Here is an 18,624-nt window from a genome sequence, read left to right on the forward strand (position 1 = left end):
CTCAGCACTCAGCAGATCAACCCCTCTCCATACCTTTCCTCTCCTCTCTGCCAGGAACATGCCACGACAAATATACAGGCTAAGTAAGGACACATCAAAGTCTAACAAGATGATAGTAAAAAAGTGTGTTGACATTACTGACTCATTTCATAGGCATGAATATATACCGAAATGTAACTACTGTACTCTGGAGGAGTGAAAAGTCCCTAAATGTTCTCAAATCCATCCATCTGGTTTCAAACATCTGTTGTTTTTGGTGGGGAGTTGATGTAGTTTGTGCGGTCACAAGGTTAAATTGTTTTACTATTTTTTTAAATAGCTTTCTCTCTTACCATAGACTTGGTAAAAGGCCTGGCCAGCATGAAGAGAAATGTCATCACCCACCAGCTCCGGTGAATGGACGTGTACACCATGTTCCCAGGATGCACCACATTGGAGGTCACACCATGAGTTGAGAGGCGGCGATGAAGCTCATTGCTAAAGAGGATGTTACAGAGTTTGGCCCGATTGTATGCCAGCATGGACCAGTAATCCTTCTTTGGGGGAGACAACAGGGTCAGGTCCACCTTGCCACAGGAGTCTAACAGGTCCGTGAACCTGAAAGAGTCCAGATGAAAAATAGTTAGGAGCAGGAGTGTGTGTGTGTGAGCTTTCCACAGACAGATGTGTGGTGTTGTCTGCATACAAATCAAAAGACGTGACATGATGTTCTTTAATTGCCTGCGACAGAGCTGTTAAACTCCAGATGTTTGACAAGGCCCCTTAAACATTACACTTCTCGTTGTGTTATTATGCAGTCACACAACAACATCACACTACACAGACAGGGAAACTACACTCTCTGTGTGTCGTGCGAGCTTATGTGTGAGAGCATAAGAGACAGACTCCAAACCAGTGGAACACATCCTACATATTAATCCAGTCATTAGAAAACAACCAATCAAAATGTCACCTGGTTTCCTTGTTGTGAAACTTACAAGCTTGCTGCCTCTTGTTTACTGTCGCCTTCCGCAACATCCTTGCTTGGCTAAATTACAACATCTGCAGGCTTTTCATTTCATGTGCTGCAACTTCATAACTACTTTAGCAAGTGAAGGTTGATAAATCAATTGTATGAGCCCCAAATGTATTTTCTTCCATATTTGTTAAATTATACTGAAGTTGAGCCTACTTACATTTGAATGAGGTTTTAAAGTGACAATCAATAAATTACTCTGTGAGATGAAACACACAAACTTGCGTAATACAATATAGACATTTAACAAAATTAAATAAAAAATGAGTTAAGATACCTTGTCTGGATAAAAAAGTACATAGCTGCAGTTAACATTTCATTAAGGTTATTATCTCCCCTTGTTTGACCAGATCTGATGCAGGACTGGGGCAAAGTAAACCTGTATTGGGCCAATTCCACAGTAAGCCCCTGTGTTAGAAACTGATAAAGTGCCTAGCCATTACTTGAATGTCCATCTCTCCCACCCCTGTATCTTATAGGTTGATGCTTTACCAACAGACAAGGAGCTTAGGGGATACAATATGCTGCCAGGTCATAGGTCAGACCCTGCTTGTGAGAGGAGGCTAAGTGAATAAACGGCAAATCAGCAGAAACGGAAAATAACACAAACAAAAAAGGGATTGACTTCAAAAGATGTAATATAGGTCTGGAATGAGATGGACAGAATGCCAGATGTAATACGAGATATTGTCTACATTTGCTCCTTCTTCCCCTCCCTGTAGTCTGTGCCAGTGTGTAACTGACTCTCTCTGGTCCTGCCTAAGCCCTCTTTCAAGGGGTTAAAGCTGCTGCTTGTAGAGGAGAGAAGGAAAGTGAGCCTATGTGGCAGGGAGGCAGAAAGAGAGTGATGGTGCTGTAGGGCAAAGAGTGAGGAGGATAGCTGACCATTCTAGGTCTTACAATATGCATATTTGGACACATTTTGCCTATTTGAAAGGCAGCCCTGCAGTTTTTACCACCAATAAAGTTGTGTGAACTCTGTTCCTTCACGACATGCAACCTTTCAGTAAGCTTTCCCTCTTGCTTTTCCTTTAGCAACTCATAGCAGCATGACCCAGAGTAAAGTGTGAAACCATCCTCTCTGCTGCTCCTGTCCTGTCATGCATGGCAGTCTGAATTTCATAACTCATATGAGGGCTCCTGTAATAGTTCTGCTGCTTGATCTGCTAGAATAACTCTGCGTATGTTCTCCTTGTCTCAGGTCACTCTGCCAAGCTCCAATCAATCACTCTGCTTGGCCATCTGACTGGCTGTAGCCAGAATCAATGTCTCACACACAAGGCTCAGGGATTGGGCTTGCAGGTCACTGCAAGGCATCAGGCTTGTTCTACTGTATGACAGGCAAAACACAAACCTATGGAGTGGAGCTGCTTAATAAAAAGACAGGCTGGAAAAACATTAGAAGGCAGAAGGAGTAAAAAGAATAGAGAAAGGGGCTGAGTCAGGAGGTTAGAAAGAAAGGAGCAGATACTTGATCAAAGTAAATTTTAGCTGATAAGTCCATCCATCATGTTGATGATACGTTTAATTCATAGTGACAGCGTGTGGAGGGAAATGAGTTTTCAGTGAGTGAGGCTGTCATGTTTGACAATACACATTAAGTCTTATCAATCAGTTTATAGTGAAAACTAGCCAATGTGGCGGATATAACAGCGTGACTGGAGTTGAGGAGTTGTTGGATTAGACAGGGTAGTTTCTGGATATTACTGTTTAGACTCAGTGCAAATGTAATTATGCCAATTTGTGTGGGGTGCTTATGCACCCATAGAGTCAAAGCTAAAGGATATTAAAACAAGGTAGGTGTCATCAAAATGTTTACCTGGTTGTCACCAATTCACCTATTAGTAAAGCAACACTAATTGTCTTTATTCTATTGATGATCAGACTAGTTAAAAGGAAGCTTTACTAGGGTAAATCATTTTTATCACTTTGACTTCCACAATAAAACATTTCTAGCACAGTACTGCCCTCCACGTGCCCAACAATTCTCAATGTGTGACTGGTAAAAATATATTTTATAGTTATTTAGGTGTATTTCCTATCCCAGAATCAGCCAAAATTGTAGATGTCCTTGGGGGCTGTCTCGAACAATGGTTATACACTTACTCTTAAGTAAATGCAAGATTAATTTACAACTGAATTAAAAAGTAATATAGTTTAAGGTAGCTATTACCTGCTCCAGCATCAGATAATATTGGCTTAGAGTTGCGTAATAATGTTTTATTCATGTGCACGAGAAAACACATGAACACTATTCCACTTATCTGACTGATCGTAATTCACCAGAATATTCAACGATTTATTAGCAAATGCAATGAAAAAGGCTAGCAAGCACATATGGACATACAGTGAATTCAGAAAGTCTTCAGAGCCACTTTTTTTAAATTTTGTTATGTTGCAGCCTGATACTACAGTTGTTAAAATTGATTTTTTTCTCATTAATCTACACTCAGTTCCCCATAATGACAAAGTGAACACAAGTTTGGAAATGTCCATACATTTATAAAAAGAAAAAAAACTAAAATATCACATGTACATAAGTATTCAGACTTTTTACATAAGAATGTTTCAGACATCAACTGTAGAGAATTTCAAGGAGGATCAGGTTCTGACATTGTCAGGAGTTTCCCTTTCAGACATGTAGCCAACATCGGGAGATAGATAGCTCTGACCAGTCTTCCAGTCCCTGCAACTGAAAAACACCCCCACAGCATGATGTTGCCACCACCGTGCTTCACTGTACTAATACTATTGGGCAAGTGATGAGTGGTCCCTGGATTCTTGGTTCAAACAGTTGATTCTTAGATTGATCACTACCGAAAAGTCCTTCAGTTAGTTATTGGAAACTCCAAGCAGACTTTAACGTGCTTGGACTGAGGAGAAGCTTCCGTCTGCCCAATCTGCCATAAAGCCCAGATCGGTGGAGGGCTGCAGTGATGGCTGTCCTTCTGATACTTGGTCCCATCTTCAAACAGGATCTCTAGAGTTCAGTCAGAGTGACCACCGGGTTCTTGGTTCCTGATTGCTCAGTTTAGCTAGGCGACCAGCTCTTAGAAGAGTCTTGGTTTTGTCAAACTTTTACATTTTAAAATTATGGATGCCACTGCGTTCTTTTTTTAAGCCTTCCAAGAGATATATGCCTTACAATTATTCTGTCTCTGAGGTCTGCAGGCAGTTCCTTTGACCTCAGGGCTTTTGTTCTGGTATGTTATTTCAGCAATAAACAGAAAAACAGGAAATAAGAGGCACCTGAGCTAAATTTCAAGTGTTGTAAAGGGTCTGAATACTTAGGCCAAAGTGATATTTCAGTTTTTCCTTTTTAATAAAATTACAGACACTTCTAAAAACAATTCACTTTGTCATTATGGGATACTGAGTGTAGAATAATGACAAAAAATGTATTTGAAAATTGAAATAAGTGAGGGGGATCTGAATACATTCTGAATGCATTGTAAATAACATGCATTTCTAAATGTAAAACATGGCTTTGTTTTGTGAGGAAGAGGATAAAACGCAAACACATTTCTTAAATCTTGTGAGTGAGTTTTGTTAACCAATAGAGGAAAACATACCTTAGGTTTGGTTACAGGAAAAAAAAACGGGCCCTTTTAACTTCACTACATTTACAGATGTAGAAGTAATCTGGATGTTAAGCATTTTCACTAACTAAACAAGCTCTTTCCATGTTAAATACTTTCTGTAGTAAAGCCTAATTCTTCTAGATAAATGTACACCAAAATATTCAACCTACTTAATATATTGTCTTTACCTGTGAGACTCTGAAGACACAACCACAACACGCGCGGGGGCAGAACGATGCAAAACATCCTGTAGGCACTGAACAAGGAGGAAGTGACCTAAGTGGCAGATCTGGAAGGTGGACTCTAGACCGTCCTCTGTCAGGCTCCAGGGCTGAGTGCATACTGCTGCATTACACACCAGAATGTGCAGGGGCCTATGGGGAGAGGAAGGCAGAAAAAAATGTATTGTTTACTGAATACAAGTGAAAACAAAGAAGGCACAGAGGTAAAAACATTTTCATATCACATTTGGTTGAAACAGAGGTAAGGAGACAGGGAGAAGAAATACAGTAAATAAAGAGGATGGAATAGTGAGAAGCAAAGGCAGAGAAAGGAAAAAGGGTGTCTTATTCCAGAGTGTGGTACACTTAAGAGCTCTGCTGAGACAGAGCATCAGTAATGCTGATATGATACACAGGTTCCCAGTGCAACTCCCCATGGCTCGACAGGTACTGTAGATACAGAATACAGCTGGCTGAAATCCAAGACCCACAACACATTGAAAAGCAATCTCAAACAGTTTCAACACATGAGGGTGCTGGAAGTAATGGGTGTTGATATAAGCTCTTTGTAACTACTGTGTGTAACCAAACCCAGCATCACATTGACTCAGAAAGATGGAGCTGAAGGGTGCAGAGGAAAGGAAACACACACACACACACACACACACACAGAAAAACAGACAAACAAGACATGCTTTAAAAAGCAAATGGTTTCATTCAGGGGCCACTAAAAAAAGGATGTGCTTCACACCCAAACACACACACATTTCCATTCTTGCAGACTTCGTGTGAGCAAGTAACACTTTTTTCTTGCACGCCAGTGAATGGAGATTGGTCAGGGCAGTGAGAGATCCTTGTCGGTGACAGCATCGCTCCAGCGAGCTCGAAACCACAGTAATACAGAAGAACAATCCAAACATACCCCACCAATTTTTAATTTCTTCCATTAGAATTAATTATGAGGCCGAAGGCAATTTGTGTACCCTGTGTTTAAGACTGCCTACTGGATTAATTAAAAACTGGATGCTGGAAAATTAATGTGTGAATTGTTATGCCTTGCTATAATGAGCCATCCCATGCAATTACATAGAAGTGTACTGTACGATCACCTTCAGGCCTCCGAACACATAGGGTTCATTAAAGAGCACAAACCTAGTCACAAGTCAACTTAAAGAATGCCAGCCTCAGCATTTTTGCAACACAGCACAGTCTAGCAGCTAGGCATTGAAATTTTTATCCAAAATATAACAAAGTAAGTAAGTATAACTTAACAGCTTGGTAGAGAACAAAACATCTGTAAATAAACTACTTTTTAATTTGATAAAAGAATTGGAACAGTAAAACACCATGCTAAAAGGTCTGAGTTTTTACTCTAAAACTGCTCACATCTTAAAAAAGCAGATAAAACACACTGCTGTTTTTGGCCCAGTCTTCCCCAGTCTAATAGAGTGTGAAGTACAGTAACATTGTGCTATACAAGGCAAAACTCTTGGCTCCGTCCCCAATGTAGTGGCTAGGGGCAGAACAATAACAGCATGGAAATGAACTCTTAACCTAACTTTTCAACCTTTCACAGTTGTTTCAAACCAGTCCTTAATTTAGTTGCACCTCTTAAGATTTAAAAGTGTTTGTGAAAAGTAAGTAATGGATAAAGTGAGCTGCTTAAATGAGAGACCCAATGTAGTCTGCATTATTTTTTATTATCCGTTTTTTGTATTTTAGTTTCCTTTTCTTCATCTCCTACTAAATAGAACAAAGTTCTTACTGTTTATGTATAATGCTGTAGAAATAAATTTGACTTGACATTTTTGTGACAACACATTAGACAGACAAATCACAAAAAATTGTCACCCAAAGTATACAATATCACATATTTGTGATCAAAAACTCCAATAACCAACTTTTCTCTGGCCAGTAAAGCTATTTCCCCCACACAGCTCAGATGGGCCTCGGGTGAGTCTGCTTGTAATGTAAAAGGCCTGTTAATTCAACTGCCCACCAGTTAGTCCCTCTCTCATAAGCGCAGGTCTAATGAATGTCTTTAATAGGCCTATTGCCACGTACCATACTCCCTCTATCCACATTAAGACCTCACACAACACTGTGTGCACTGTGCAATCTCAGCGCTGGTCAAACGAGGGTGTTAACTACCAAATAGGGAGACATTGGTTTATATATTTACTTTAAATAACCCCCCTGGGTATGACCTCTGACCCTATGATAATGTGGGCCAGCAGGAAGAGATTGCCTATGTGAGCTGGTCTCAGACTACTGGTCATTAACACTGCACTTTATTGGCATCCAGGAAAATGGCTACTGACAACACACATATCTATATGTGTACACTACTCATCCTGATTCAAATTCAAACAATTGCATACGATGTTACCATGTTACAGCAAATGTGAGAACAGTAGACTAATGTGATCTAGTTCATATGTTTTTGATAGACATCCCATGTTACTCACGTTATACTTAATATCAGAACAGAATGAATGCAATTTACATACAAAAAAAAAAAAACACAGGACAAAACAAATTATATGTGTTAATTATGGACTGCTCAGTAGAAATTGTATTTGGGGCATTCTTTCATTGCTGTCCTCCATCAATGGAATCCCAATGAATTAGCACTGCATTCAACAATATCAATATCCAGGTAATTTCATTTCAAAGGACAGCCAATTAAAGCGGAATCGGGGTCAATGGAACACAAAGCAGCGTGAAAGCCACTGACTAAAGCACTTAAAAGCAAGGGAGTGAGAAACGAGAGAAGGAAAAGAAAGACTCTGATTACATTTTACCTGTCAATGACACGCTGCAGGAGCATTATTGTGCATGTGTGTTGCTTTGTCTATATATATATATATATATATATATATATATATATATATAAAATACTGCGTGTGCATGCATCTGCACACAGAATTGTCTGTGTATGACTGTGTATGTTTGCACATATATGTGCATGTTGTGTATATGTTATGCCTGAAGACATACGTGCAGTAATAGAGTGGTGGCAGACTCAGACAGCTGCCCAGTGCCATTCACAGCTCAGAGCTCCCAGCCTCCACTCTGCTGTGTTCGCCTTCTGATGAGAATTAATGTACTCTGACGTCCCCTGGGACTCCCCCACTCCCCCCAACACCACAGCTAATGAAGAAATACAACCCTGCCAAAATACTGAGGAAGGGAGAGAGCGACACAGAAAGACTGAGAGACAACATAAGAGAGGGTGAAAGAGAGAGAACAACCATTTGCAAACTGAGAAATGCACAAAAAACTAGGAACTCTGAAGACAGCAGGGTTAAACAGAGGTCAAAATTCAGTATTGCAACGTAAATGGGACAAACAAATGTAAGAAATTGGAGTGAGCTACTGTATAGGACACAGAGTGAGGGAAGCCACTGTGAGGTTTGGCTGTGACCCAAGACATGTGTCCTGGATGGCCATACCCTGCCCCAGGGCTGCTACAGGCGATGACTGCCCTGCCTCTCCCCAAGGGGCTCCCCTGACACCACTACCCATACACTACACACACACACACACACCCGCCTTGAGACCTGCGGATGGATGAGCAGTATGAATGACGTGACAGAATACATGACCCCAAAATAGCAACTTTGCGACCAATTGTAAGACATGTGCCGTAAATGCTGACGCCAGCAAAATAAGTGCCATAAAGTCTGTTCATCTGTTTGACCAATGTCAAGTAAATCGACACAAATACACACCCTGCCTCCTGGGGCCTTGTCCATATGGTGTCCATCAGTAACAGGTTGGATGTCCTTTAAGTATGCTATATGTGGGAAGTGATAGTGATGAATAAAGCAGGAGATACCCACATTAATTTCTTTTTGTTATTTTTTGCTTGGTTCTTTTCCTCTTTCACTTTCAGGTCGAATAAAACATGCCTGGCTATTGAAAGGGACTCAAAACTACTTAAATGTTTTCCAGAATGACTTACTCCTGTCTCCTTACCATTCGGGTCTTGTTTGTTTTTTAGACTTAAAATGGTGCAAAAACGTAAGTTTCACCTGGGAGCTTAAAGTTAAAAACAGAGACAGTACCTAGGATATTAGAGGGACCAGGCCAAATTTGAATTCAATCAAACACACAATGACAACACTGCACAGAACAATTTTAAGCCTTTAAAGGATCCGTGCTGGTTTTCAGCAAGATTTTGCAGCAAAGGTCAACTTAGCATTGACGGGAATAAAGTTTTAAAAATACGTATTTTTTTTAAATGTATAAGTAAAATCCTGGCTTTTAAAGCCTGGATAAAAAATATTAGTCAAAACAAAAAAAAAAATAGAGGAAGGTGTAAAAACCAAATTCATACTCACAGTTTCTTGGCTTTGAAAGCGTCGGCAAACTCCCTGACACTTCGGAGAGAAGCAAGGTCACACATCATTGCTTCTACTCTTGCTTTGTGCTGTAAAAAAAGAAAACACAAAAACATTATTATAATAACCAGCAGAAACAGCAAAGAAATAGCTTGAATATCATAATTTATAGTTCTGTGCCAGTTGTCGTGAAAATAAAAACTTTCTATAAAATGCACATTCACAATGTAAAAAACGACTTTGGTACTGCATGCCTGCCCATCATGGAGGAGAAAATGTTGTTCCTGTTGTTGAATTGAGAGGGTTTCAGTATGAAGGATTCAAATTTGTGATTTCAACTAAACAGACTGCATTTACTTGAATCTTACTTTTATTCGGACTTGCAAAATCATGTGCTGACACATGGTCACAGTCCTGTATAAAGAAAGAAAAACTCAGTGTAGTGTGTCCTCAGTGATATTTGTGTGTGTATACAGTATGTGTGCTTCATTTTACACCATATGTTGGGAGACAGGAGGAGGGTAGGTGAGGAGCCCCGAAAGATAAATGCGTTAAGAAGTGAATGCATAGCTGCATTAACACACTCAGGAAGACATGTTAAATATTCATCATCCTCTCCATCCCACTGTAGCATTCTGCTGCAGGACAAAGGCCTCAGCCAAAACACGCACAGGCCGAAAGGAACAAATTTCTTTAATAACAGAATACAACCACAGTTTATTTGTCTCTGATAAAGCATTTAAACTCTCTCCCCACTTTCTTGTCTGTCTTTTTTCCTAGATTGTTATTAGCACAGACCCTCTCAACAGCCTACCCAGGTTCAATCTCCCTTCAGCGTGACTGTACACACTCACGTAGGCCCTTGGTAAATGCTAGCCCAAGTAAATTAAAATGCATTCAGTCCACTCTTCTCTGTTCCTGAGAGTGGGAAAGAGTGAGACAGGAAACCCAGCTGGGCTCTAGGTTCAGTAGCACCAGGTATACCTGATGCTACCTCTCCCCTTCATACTGCCCACCACCTCTAAGGAACGCTGTCAGCTCACATTAAACTCCGGAAGAGCGTTCAGTGTTCTGCTCTCCATCCACTACCACCACTGCTACAGCTACTCGCCTGTCAGCCTTTTCAACGGATCTGATCAACAGTCTTTGGGCATCATTTGGTAATGTCCTTCCTCTACTTCTGTCTCTACAGAGCTGAGTGTACATGACACTTAATAAGGATGCTCCATGAAGCAGTGAGCCCAAAGAAAACAACAAAGGGTTAAGAGTGCCTTCTGATGGAAATGTGATTCTTGAGGCATTTTACAGACGCCATAACTGTCCCATGGTCTATTTATACATGCATACACAGGCACATCCCCACACACATACACAACAAATTCAATGTTGTGACTCAAGGGTAAAACCATGCCATCACACCATTATCTATGCTTGAATTATTCTCTTGATGCTACTCTATACCATTATATGGATGCTATTACAAAACATTAAAGGGCTGATTATGGCTATTATAGATATGATAATAGGGTACCTGCTTATATGATCTGCACACAGCAGTAATCACAGGTGAGAGGAGACAACTGTCTAATTTAATGACTTGTATAGGCAATATGCATTCACGTCCTTTTGCACCATATACATACACACAAATGCAGGTAAGGTACAAAGGTGTTAGCTGTTAGCCACTTAAACATGTATTTAAGTAGAAAAAAGGAAAATTACTAAAACAATTGAAAAACTTTAGGACAAGTCTTCGGATGTTCTTTCAAAACGGAGAAATAAATTTTACAGTGAGAAAAAATTGACTCACATCCAAAAAAGGTCAGAACCTGCAACAGAATGATTATTAACAGGCCAGTATAAGGCCTCCTCAAGCTCTCCATGTGTGTATGACCAGCAGAGAAGATGAGAGCAGGTGTCAGCTTGACGAACACATATCCCCTTCTCTAGAGACAGGGGGGAAAGGGAAGGAGAAATGGAGTAAAGGGAGGACAGAGGGGGGTTGAAAGGGGGCCACTGGAGCAAATCCAGCAGGGAGAAGGTGAGCAGCCTGCCTGCCCACCTACCCTCCCCCTGCAGATTGAAGTCTTGCGAAGAAAATAAAGTTTATTGCCTGGAAAGAGGGGGGAAAAGCATGTAAAAAGCATTAAAGCGATGGAGGTGAACAATTAGACAGATGGCCAGGTTTTGGAAGGAGAAGAGGAAAAAAAGGTTAGAAACGAGAGGTAGAACGCATGGACGCAATCGTTCAGGGTTTTTATGAGGACCCTGACAACTCCTGGTCTCTTCAAGGGCGAAGGAAAAGTGAGAGGCAGCGAAGCCTCTCTGGTTAACTCCAGAGTAATCGCTGAGTGTGCAACGCCACAGAGATCGGCTGGGGGTGACAGAGCTTACCGCCCCCAGCTACACGCAACCTATCTCTCGATCTAATGGCAAAAGGTTAATTATGAATGAAACAGACAAGTAAATAAGCTTTATTGCTTGAGAACTAGAAATTGTGAGGACCCCGTGTCTATCTTAATGGCCGCACATCTGCAGAAGGGCTGCACATTAGAGACAGAAACCAGCAAGGTCATCACGATAACATGGGCATCAGATCCTTCAGCCCTCTACTTTTGCCGAGACTTCTCACCTTTTGCCCCTACTACAGCCATCCACCCAAGAGAACAGCTGTCTGTAACGACAATAACCTTCATTATTTTTATGAGGAGGAAACAAAGAAGGAAGGAGGAGAAAGTGTGTCTCTGCGAGTTGAAGAAGTTAGCCTCTGCAGAGGGTGTCCTTCCTCATCGTGTTTTCCACGTGTGTTGGGGAATGACATGTGGTCACTGCTTTGGCAAAAAATGGAGACAGAGTGGGGGATATAGGGGGAAGAGATCTAACATAATTATAACTGGGGCCATCCAATCCAATAAAATGAAGAGATATTAGATCAGGGGAGCCCCATCCTTTTCAATAAGACAGTGGACCACTCTACTAATTCAAAGCCACACGTGTGTAGGCATACTCACATACGTGCACACACACACAGGTACACACACTCAGCTGACCCCTTTAATAGCACCGCAGCCACCCCAATGGACGCAAGCAAGTGGAACTGCCAAATAATACACTGTCTTAATGCAGTAGCCTCAATCTCATCCCCCCACTCCCCTTATTCTTCGCAGCCCTGTCACACTTTAACCCTGTTTCCATCTTCCCTCACCTCATGCAGCTCCCCTTATAGATCACCAGTGCAGGCACAACACTTAGGAAATCAAAAGTACTCCAAATATACAAAACATTTAACCTGTAGACCCTCTGTTAACACCTCAGAAAGAAGAAATGATAGAAGGGAATCAAAAGAAGTGCCCAACTTCTATAGTTTAATGTAATGTGGTTTCTAAAGTATAGCCATCCATCACTATATGAGATACCTGATGTCAATATAAAGCAGCAGTATTCCATGGCTGTGTTTTTTCCAGCAGGTGCGGAGGTAAGGTGTTGTAATGGGGGTGAAAGTGAATGAGCAGGGAAGACACCATGTGAAAAGGGCACCTTATAAAAGCAATTAGAGAAATGACTTTGAGCCCCTCTTCTTGCTCTGTAGATTAGAACAGGCCTCGGAGGGAGGAACACAGAGCAGCTCAGATCTATATGACCTTGTCCGCAACACGCCGCACTAAATTGGTCATCAGCTTTTAAGACTGTACTTTATCATAGGTATATATTTTTAGCAAAAAGAAAAAGAGAAAAGGAAGGAGGGAGGAAACCGCAGAATGTGCTGGTCATATATCATCCTGTCACAATTATGACGTTTGTTCATAAATACCAACCAATCTCCTCTCCACCTAGCTAAGTCACATGCGCTTATGCATGCGCCATACAACAACAAAGAAATATGGACACACACCACTTGCCGTGAACGCACATGCACACCGCAAATAAAGAAACAGACACATCTGGCTGGGTGCCCTACCACAGGTCTGAGAACTGACCTCCACACATACAAACAAAGAGGCTGAAAACACACCCCCGCAAGATGCATTCAAGCACCAAACACACAAATGAATGCATACACTCTTCACATTACAAACACACACAAACAAACAAATGCACGCGCACATACACATCCACTCACTCACTGACATGCACACACGCTGCAATTAATAGGGAGGCAGGTCTCTGGTGAGGAAGAGAAAGTGCCTGTTCAGCACATACAGGCAGAATATGCAATTTCCTCCAGTTAAGTCTGTATTAAATTGATTTCTTCTTTCTCTGACACGGACTGGGTTTTTCCCCCCTAATGAAAGCTGTATAATCTACAGGTTTTCCCTTTCCTGAAATCAAGTTACAAATCAAGGAATTGCAGGGGCAGATATAGGAAAGGTTAAGGAAGGACATGGGATCGTTTTCCAGATGAGACACATGGAGAAAGAGGGACATAAGTGCTGATATGCTCAACACGGACATCGGGGGATCCTCACACAGGCCCGGCCTTAGTTAAGAACGTGCTGACATTTTCATTCGGCGACATACTCTGTTACTGTAGGGCCATGTTAGTAAACACAGTATTAATGACTGCAATTAATAAAAACACATTATTCAGTAAGCAATTCAATCAGATAATTTGTCACTCAAACCTCACAAAAAGATTCAAAGAAACACTAAACATGGTAAGAACAACGTAAGATAAAAGAGCAAATAACTGCAGGTATTGTAAGATGGTTATCCAGATGTTGAGTGAAATTTGTTTGTTTTTACATAACTACTTGATTCCAACTTCAACTTGATTCCTCTATTAAAATACTGACTTAAGCAGGCATTAGTAGTTATTAGCAGCAATGTGTACTTTGAATAAACTGAACGTAAGCTACTCATTATGCAGACAAAACGGCGGTTGGATAATAACATTTTATATTATAGGACTGTTAATAAAGAGGCATTAACATGTAAGCAGAATTTTAATGTTACAGCAAGTCAAGGTGAAGTGATTTTTAGTACTTTATATACTGCTGTGTAATTTAATTTACTGTAAAGTGATGAATTATATTTATATGCTCATTATAGGTTTTCAAGATCTTTATCTGCAGTGTAACTTAACTTTAACCATCATATAAATTTTGCAGAGTAAAAAGTACAGTGTTTCCTGGTGATATAGTAAAAGTACACAGTATTATAAAATAGAAAAACTCAATTAAAGTAATTGAGCAAATCCATTTTTTCAACACCTATATATTTTTATTTATTACACAATTTAAATAGGAAAAACATTATTGAGTGTAATAATACTTTTTAACCAAACTTAATGTTAAAATGACTTCAGCACACAATTATACAAGAAATCCTGATAAAATGTTCGGCATCATCATCGACATTGCAGGTGCTATACTTCATCTAGTATGATACAAATACCTCAAACTCTTCCCTAATAAAATGAAAAACTAATTTCAAGGCTTTTGTCAAAAATGTAAAAGATTTTAAAGCAGACATTGTAAGGAGATGTAATATTTATATCTGAGAGTGACACATCTTTTATACCAATCACAGTAAGACTTTGTGTTGTAGCCTGAGGCAAAATCAAGCCTATTATTGTTTTTGAGAATTCCTTTACCTTTCTGAAGAGAGAAAGCTAGGTCAGAGGAAGATGGGGAAAAAAGAAAGAAAAAGGGAAAGAAAGTGTGGGAGTCTGAGACAGAGCAAGGGAGAAACAGTGATGGGAAATGAAAAGGACAGGGCGGTCATCATAATTGCAGAGTTTGCTTTTCGGATGCAGACAGACCAGGGCCATGGGGCCTGAGGCAGATATCAGATTGCACACAAACACACACATAAAAATGTACACATACAGCCATATGTAGCAACACGCACACATACAAAATATTCCACAGCTAGTGTGTGTTTTTTATCCATTAAGGTGCTAGCAATTTAAATGTGTTCAGTGTGCATTAGTGTTTTATTAAGGATGAAGTGTGAAGCGAGATGGTAACATGGAGCTTTCAATCCTAATAATGTTACATTACGAACCTGCAGTGTGCACGTGTGTGTGTGTGTGTGCTTGTGTCCATTTCTGCCAATAACTTACCTCTACTCTTCTTCATTCAGCGCAAAGCCTGATCAGATTTACATTAAAAAGTGATGAGATTTAAATAATGTGTCTATGTTCTTAGAAAGACATCAAGAGATTTTCATCTTACTCTTCTTCTTCCTCTGTCTCTTCCTCTCCATTTCCTCACCCTCTCCTGCTTCTATCTCCCCTTCATCTCACCCTCTCCATCTCTGCCAGATTCGCAGACAGTGCACATTTTCCTGCATGTCTTCAGTGTAACCGATACCCCAACAACCAGGATTTTAATGCGATCCATATCGCTCCCTAATATTTCAGATCTCAAAATAAGCACTGGCAATTACATATTTACACCCAGCTTATTTTGCAGTTCTGCACGGGGACTTTAGTGTATGGATGAGCGGCATACACAGGCTTATATGCTGATTATGTTGTGGTTAGATAACAATAAAGTCTCCTAGAAAAACTCCTAGACCCTATGCACTTATACGTATGTACAACTTTCTGTTTGGGGTCGTCAGCAATAAAGCTCAACTCTCTCAAGAACAAAATAATGTGTTCTTTTCAAGTGCAGCAGTAATGTGATTGCTTTATCTAAACCTGCTATAGTTTTACACTGTTTAATTTCTCCTGAAACACATGAGCCTAGTATAATCTCAGTATCCGTAGGGCTGGTAAATGCACACATTTACACATGTGTACACTGCTGTAGTGAACACCGATCGCTGTACAGAGAGGATAAATTAAGCTCTTTTGATTTAGTTACCAAAGCCCTTTTTGCATCAGCTTTATAAAAACATAAGCATAACATAATTGAATAAGAAAAGAATCTGGCAATTAAGAAACATGAAGGTCTTTGATGTGAGTAAGTGTATAATAGGCCTTTTGATGGGAGTGTTTTATACTCCGCAGGGTCTGGTATGCACTTTGATTAAAAGCTCTTTTGTTTGGCAATATTCTAAACTGCTTACTATTTTCTACTGTCACAGCTGTTTAGCCCAGAAATACAAGACATTGTGTATTTTATTTCTCTCTGGGATAAAGTATCTTGTTTTTTCTAGAATAAAAGTACAGAGTAATGATACAGAGTTACCGTTACAATAGGAATCATTAATGGGAAACAAATTAATTATTATTATGGTTATTATTATCGGAATAACATTAACTATAACCAACAGCATTTGCATGTTCCACCCTGTCTGGTAAGGTCATGTGGTTTTGCATTCTGTTACAGTGTTGCACAGATTTGAATAATAGGATTCTCATCATGCATCTTTAGCCCCTTGTCGCCTGATAATAGTCTGAAAGACTCCTGTTGAACAATGTAATAAACGCATCATGTGACCTCAGCAGAGGTTGGGGGTCAGTGAGCCACCGATTGTCAGCGGAGCGCTGGCCTGACAGAGAATAAATGATGCCTTGTAAACAAATTGAGTTATTGCTTTAATTTATGCAGCCTGATTCAATTTTCAGACAGAGAGGAGTCCTTCACAAGGGAGAAGAGGAGCGAAAGAATGACAGCAAGGAGGAAAAGGAAACGTGGTGGACAAGAGATGTAAGATGTGGACACACACCTTCTCCCTCCATCGATCTATCCTACGACATCTTTGGCTCCAGTGAAGAAGAGTAACTAAATTAACAATCCTGATCATCTCACAAGACAGTGTGCTGTTTTCCATAGATGGTGAGTCTTCTTTTTTTCTCTCAGCTAAATGTTATTAGGTTGTGTTAAATTGAGTTGGGCTGGGCCACTAGACCGACATCCCTGTCCTGGCATGAACTGAGTGACAATAAGCAGGAGACTGATCTCAATTTTATGAGCTGATATATAGGCAACATTTTTCAACAAGACATTTTAAGAAGTTTAGAAAAGAAAGTGTACATAAAGGGTAAAACTAAACTGAACCCAAACAGGCAGCAGCTGGGGATTGAAACAGCTTATATCTGAAGGAATCATTTGTGATGTGCAAATGGGAAGGCCCGTCTCCTATGGTACACCCCATGAACTAAAAACACTGAATGAAGCATCAGTATTAAGTTTGGTCCATCACCCAAAGCTGCATTAGGCCTCTTCTCAGTTTGCTCCTTAATTCCATCAGAGTAATCCCACATTATTGCCCTCTAACAGTACCCTAAACGGAGAATAAAAAGTTTGCTCCCCTCTAGCAGTGTATTACTAGGAAACAACAGGCCCTCTCCTCATTAAGTTATAGATATAAATGCTCCAAAGCATGAAATTACCCCCGAGCCTCCCTCTCCAAATAACCTGGTTTGCAAACAAATGATCCGAGCACAAGCAGTAAAAGGCAGATTATTAAAATAATAGGAGGGATTTAAATTTGCATCCACAGAACAATTCAGCAAAGGACTGAGCAATTACTCCTCCCCCTCCTCTTTCCCTGTTCATTCCACCTTTCTACTGCCAAGCAGAGTCCCTCGCACTTTACTGTGTCCATCTGTTCTTTCAAAGAAACAGAAGCAGAGTTTGGTATCTTCAGGTGAGTTTGTACATGTGTGAGTGTGGTCAACTACAGAAGTTTGCACACTTTACCTGGAAGTATCTGGTTCACCACTGTCAATTTACATGCTCATATTTTTTTATTCTCCTCAGCCCCCACCATAACACCTCATTTCTACTCTGTGTCTTACACTATGATAAATATCCAACTTTATCCTGAGACAATAACAGTCCCTCCTCCTATGTTGGAGCAAATGGGGAGCGAGTAGAGAGTGAGGTGAGCAGGAACGGACAAGGAAAAGGGTGCTCAGGTCTGCATTACCTATGAGTTATGTCCTCCATTTGCATCTCAATCAGCCTCTTTGGAGAGCCCACCACCTTGGTAACACCCCCATCACACTACAGCCACCTCAGGTAATCAGGTAGATTTAGTGGGACTGGCAGCCTACCATGGGCACCCCCTGGCTGGGGTATGCAGCTCATTCCCAGCCCCTGGTCTCGCTAAGGGCCCTCTGGGCCACATCCAAACACAGGAGAATGGCAGCACTTAACAAGACTGAGGAAGACCAAAATAGACAAGCAGCAGGAACGAGCCATAAAACAGAGGAAAAACAAAGCACCCGGGTGATTGTAATAGATGTTCCAGCATAGTCTGCATAGTGTTTTGTATTGCTGCCTCATTATAAAAGAGGAAATAAGAAAACAAACGTGAACTTGTGACCTTAGGGGAGAACATTTTATCTCAGAGTTGATTATGGCACCGACACCATCCCACTGTTCCCCTGCAGCAAAAACAGGCCGTCTCTAACATGTAATGGGAGTATGTGAGCCCACAAACATACACGCACATGCAGCTACATGGTGTGATTTGCAGTGAATGCTCCACTTGAGAGTTGTCTCTCTAGTTAGCTCTGTCTCATGGCTGACCCTGCTAAGGTATTATTACCTACAGTCAGT

The 18,624-nt window shown here is 40.6% G+C and overlaps 1 protein-coding gene across 6 annotated transcripts in view; it reads right to left on the minus strand.

Moving 5' to 3' along the window:
- Positions 1-18,624, minus strand: part of wwox (WW domain containing oxidoreductase) — a 123,963-nt gene that overhangs the window by 82,237 nt on the left and 23,102 nt on the right. For 5 of the 6 annotated variants that reach the window (XM_067500856.1, XM_067500857.1, XM_067500858.1 and 2 more), the window contains exons 6-8: positions 9,164-9,252; positions 4,785-4,970; positions 333-597 (exon numbers count right to left, since the gene is read on the minus strand). In XM_067500856.1, the coding sequence (XP_067356957.1) occupies positions 333-597; positions 4,785-4,970; positions 9,164-9,252 (540 nt within the window). The remainder of the gene's footprint in view (positions 1-332; positions 598-4,784; positions 4,971-9,163; positions 9,253-18,624) is intronic. The other variant, XM_067500861.1, reaches the window with a different exon arrangement.

Source organism: Channa argus, chromosome 4 (assembly GCF_033026475.1).
Source record: "Channa argus isolate prfri chromosome 4, Channa argus male v1.0, whole genome shotgun sequence".
Classification (NCBI taxonomy): domain Eukaryota; kingdom Metazoa; phylum Chordata; class Actinopteri; order Anabantiformes; family Channidae; genus Channa; species Channa argus.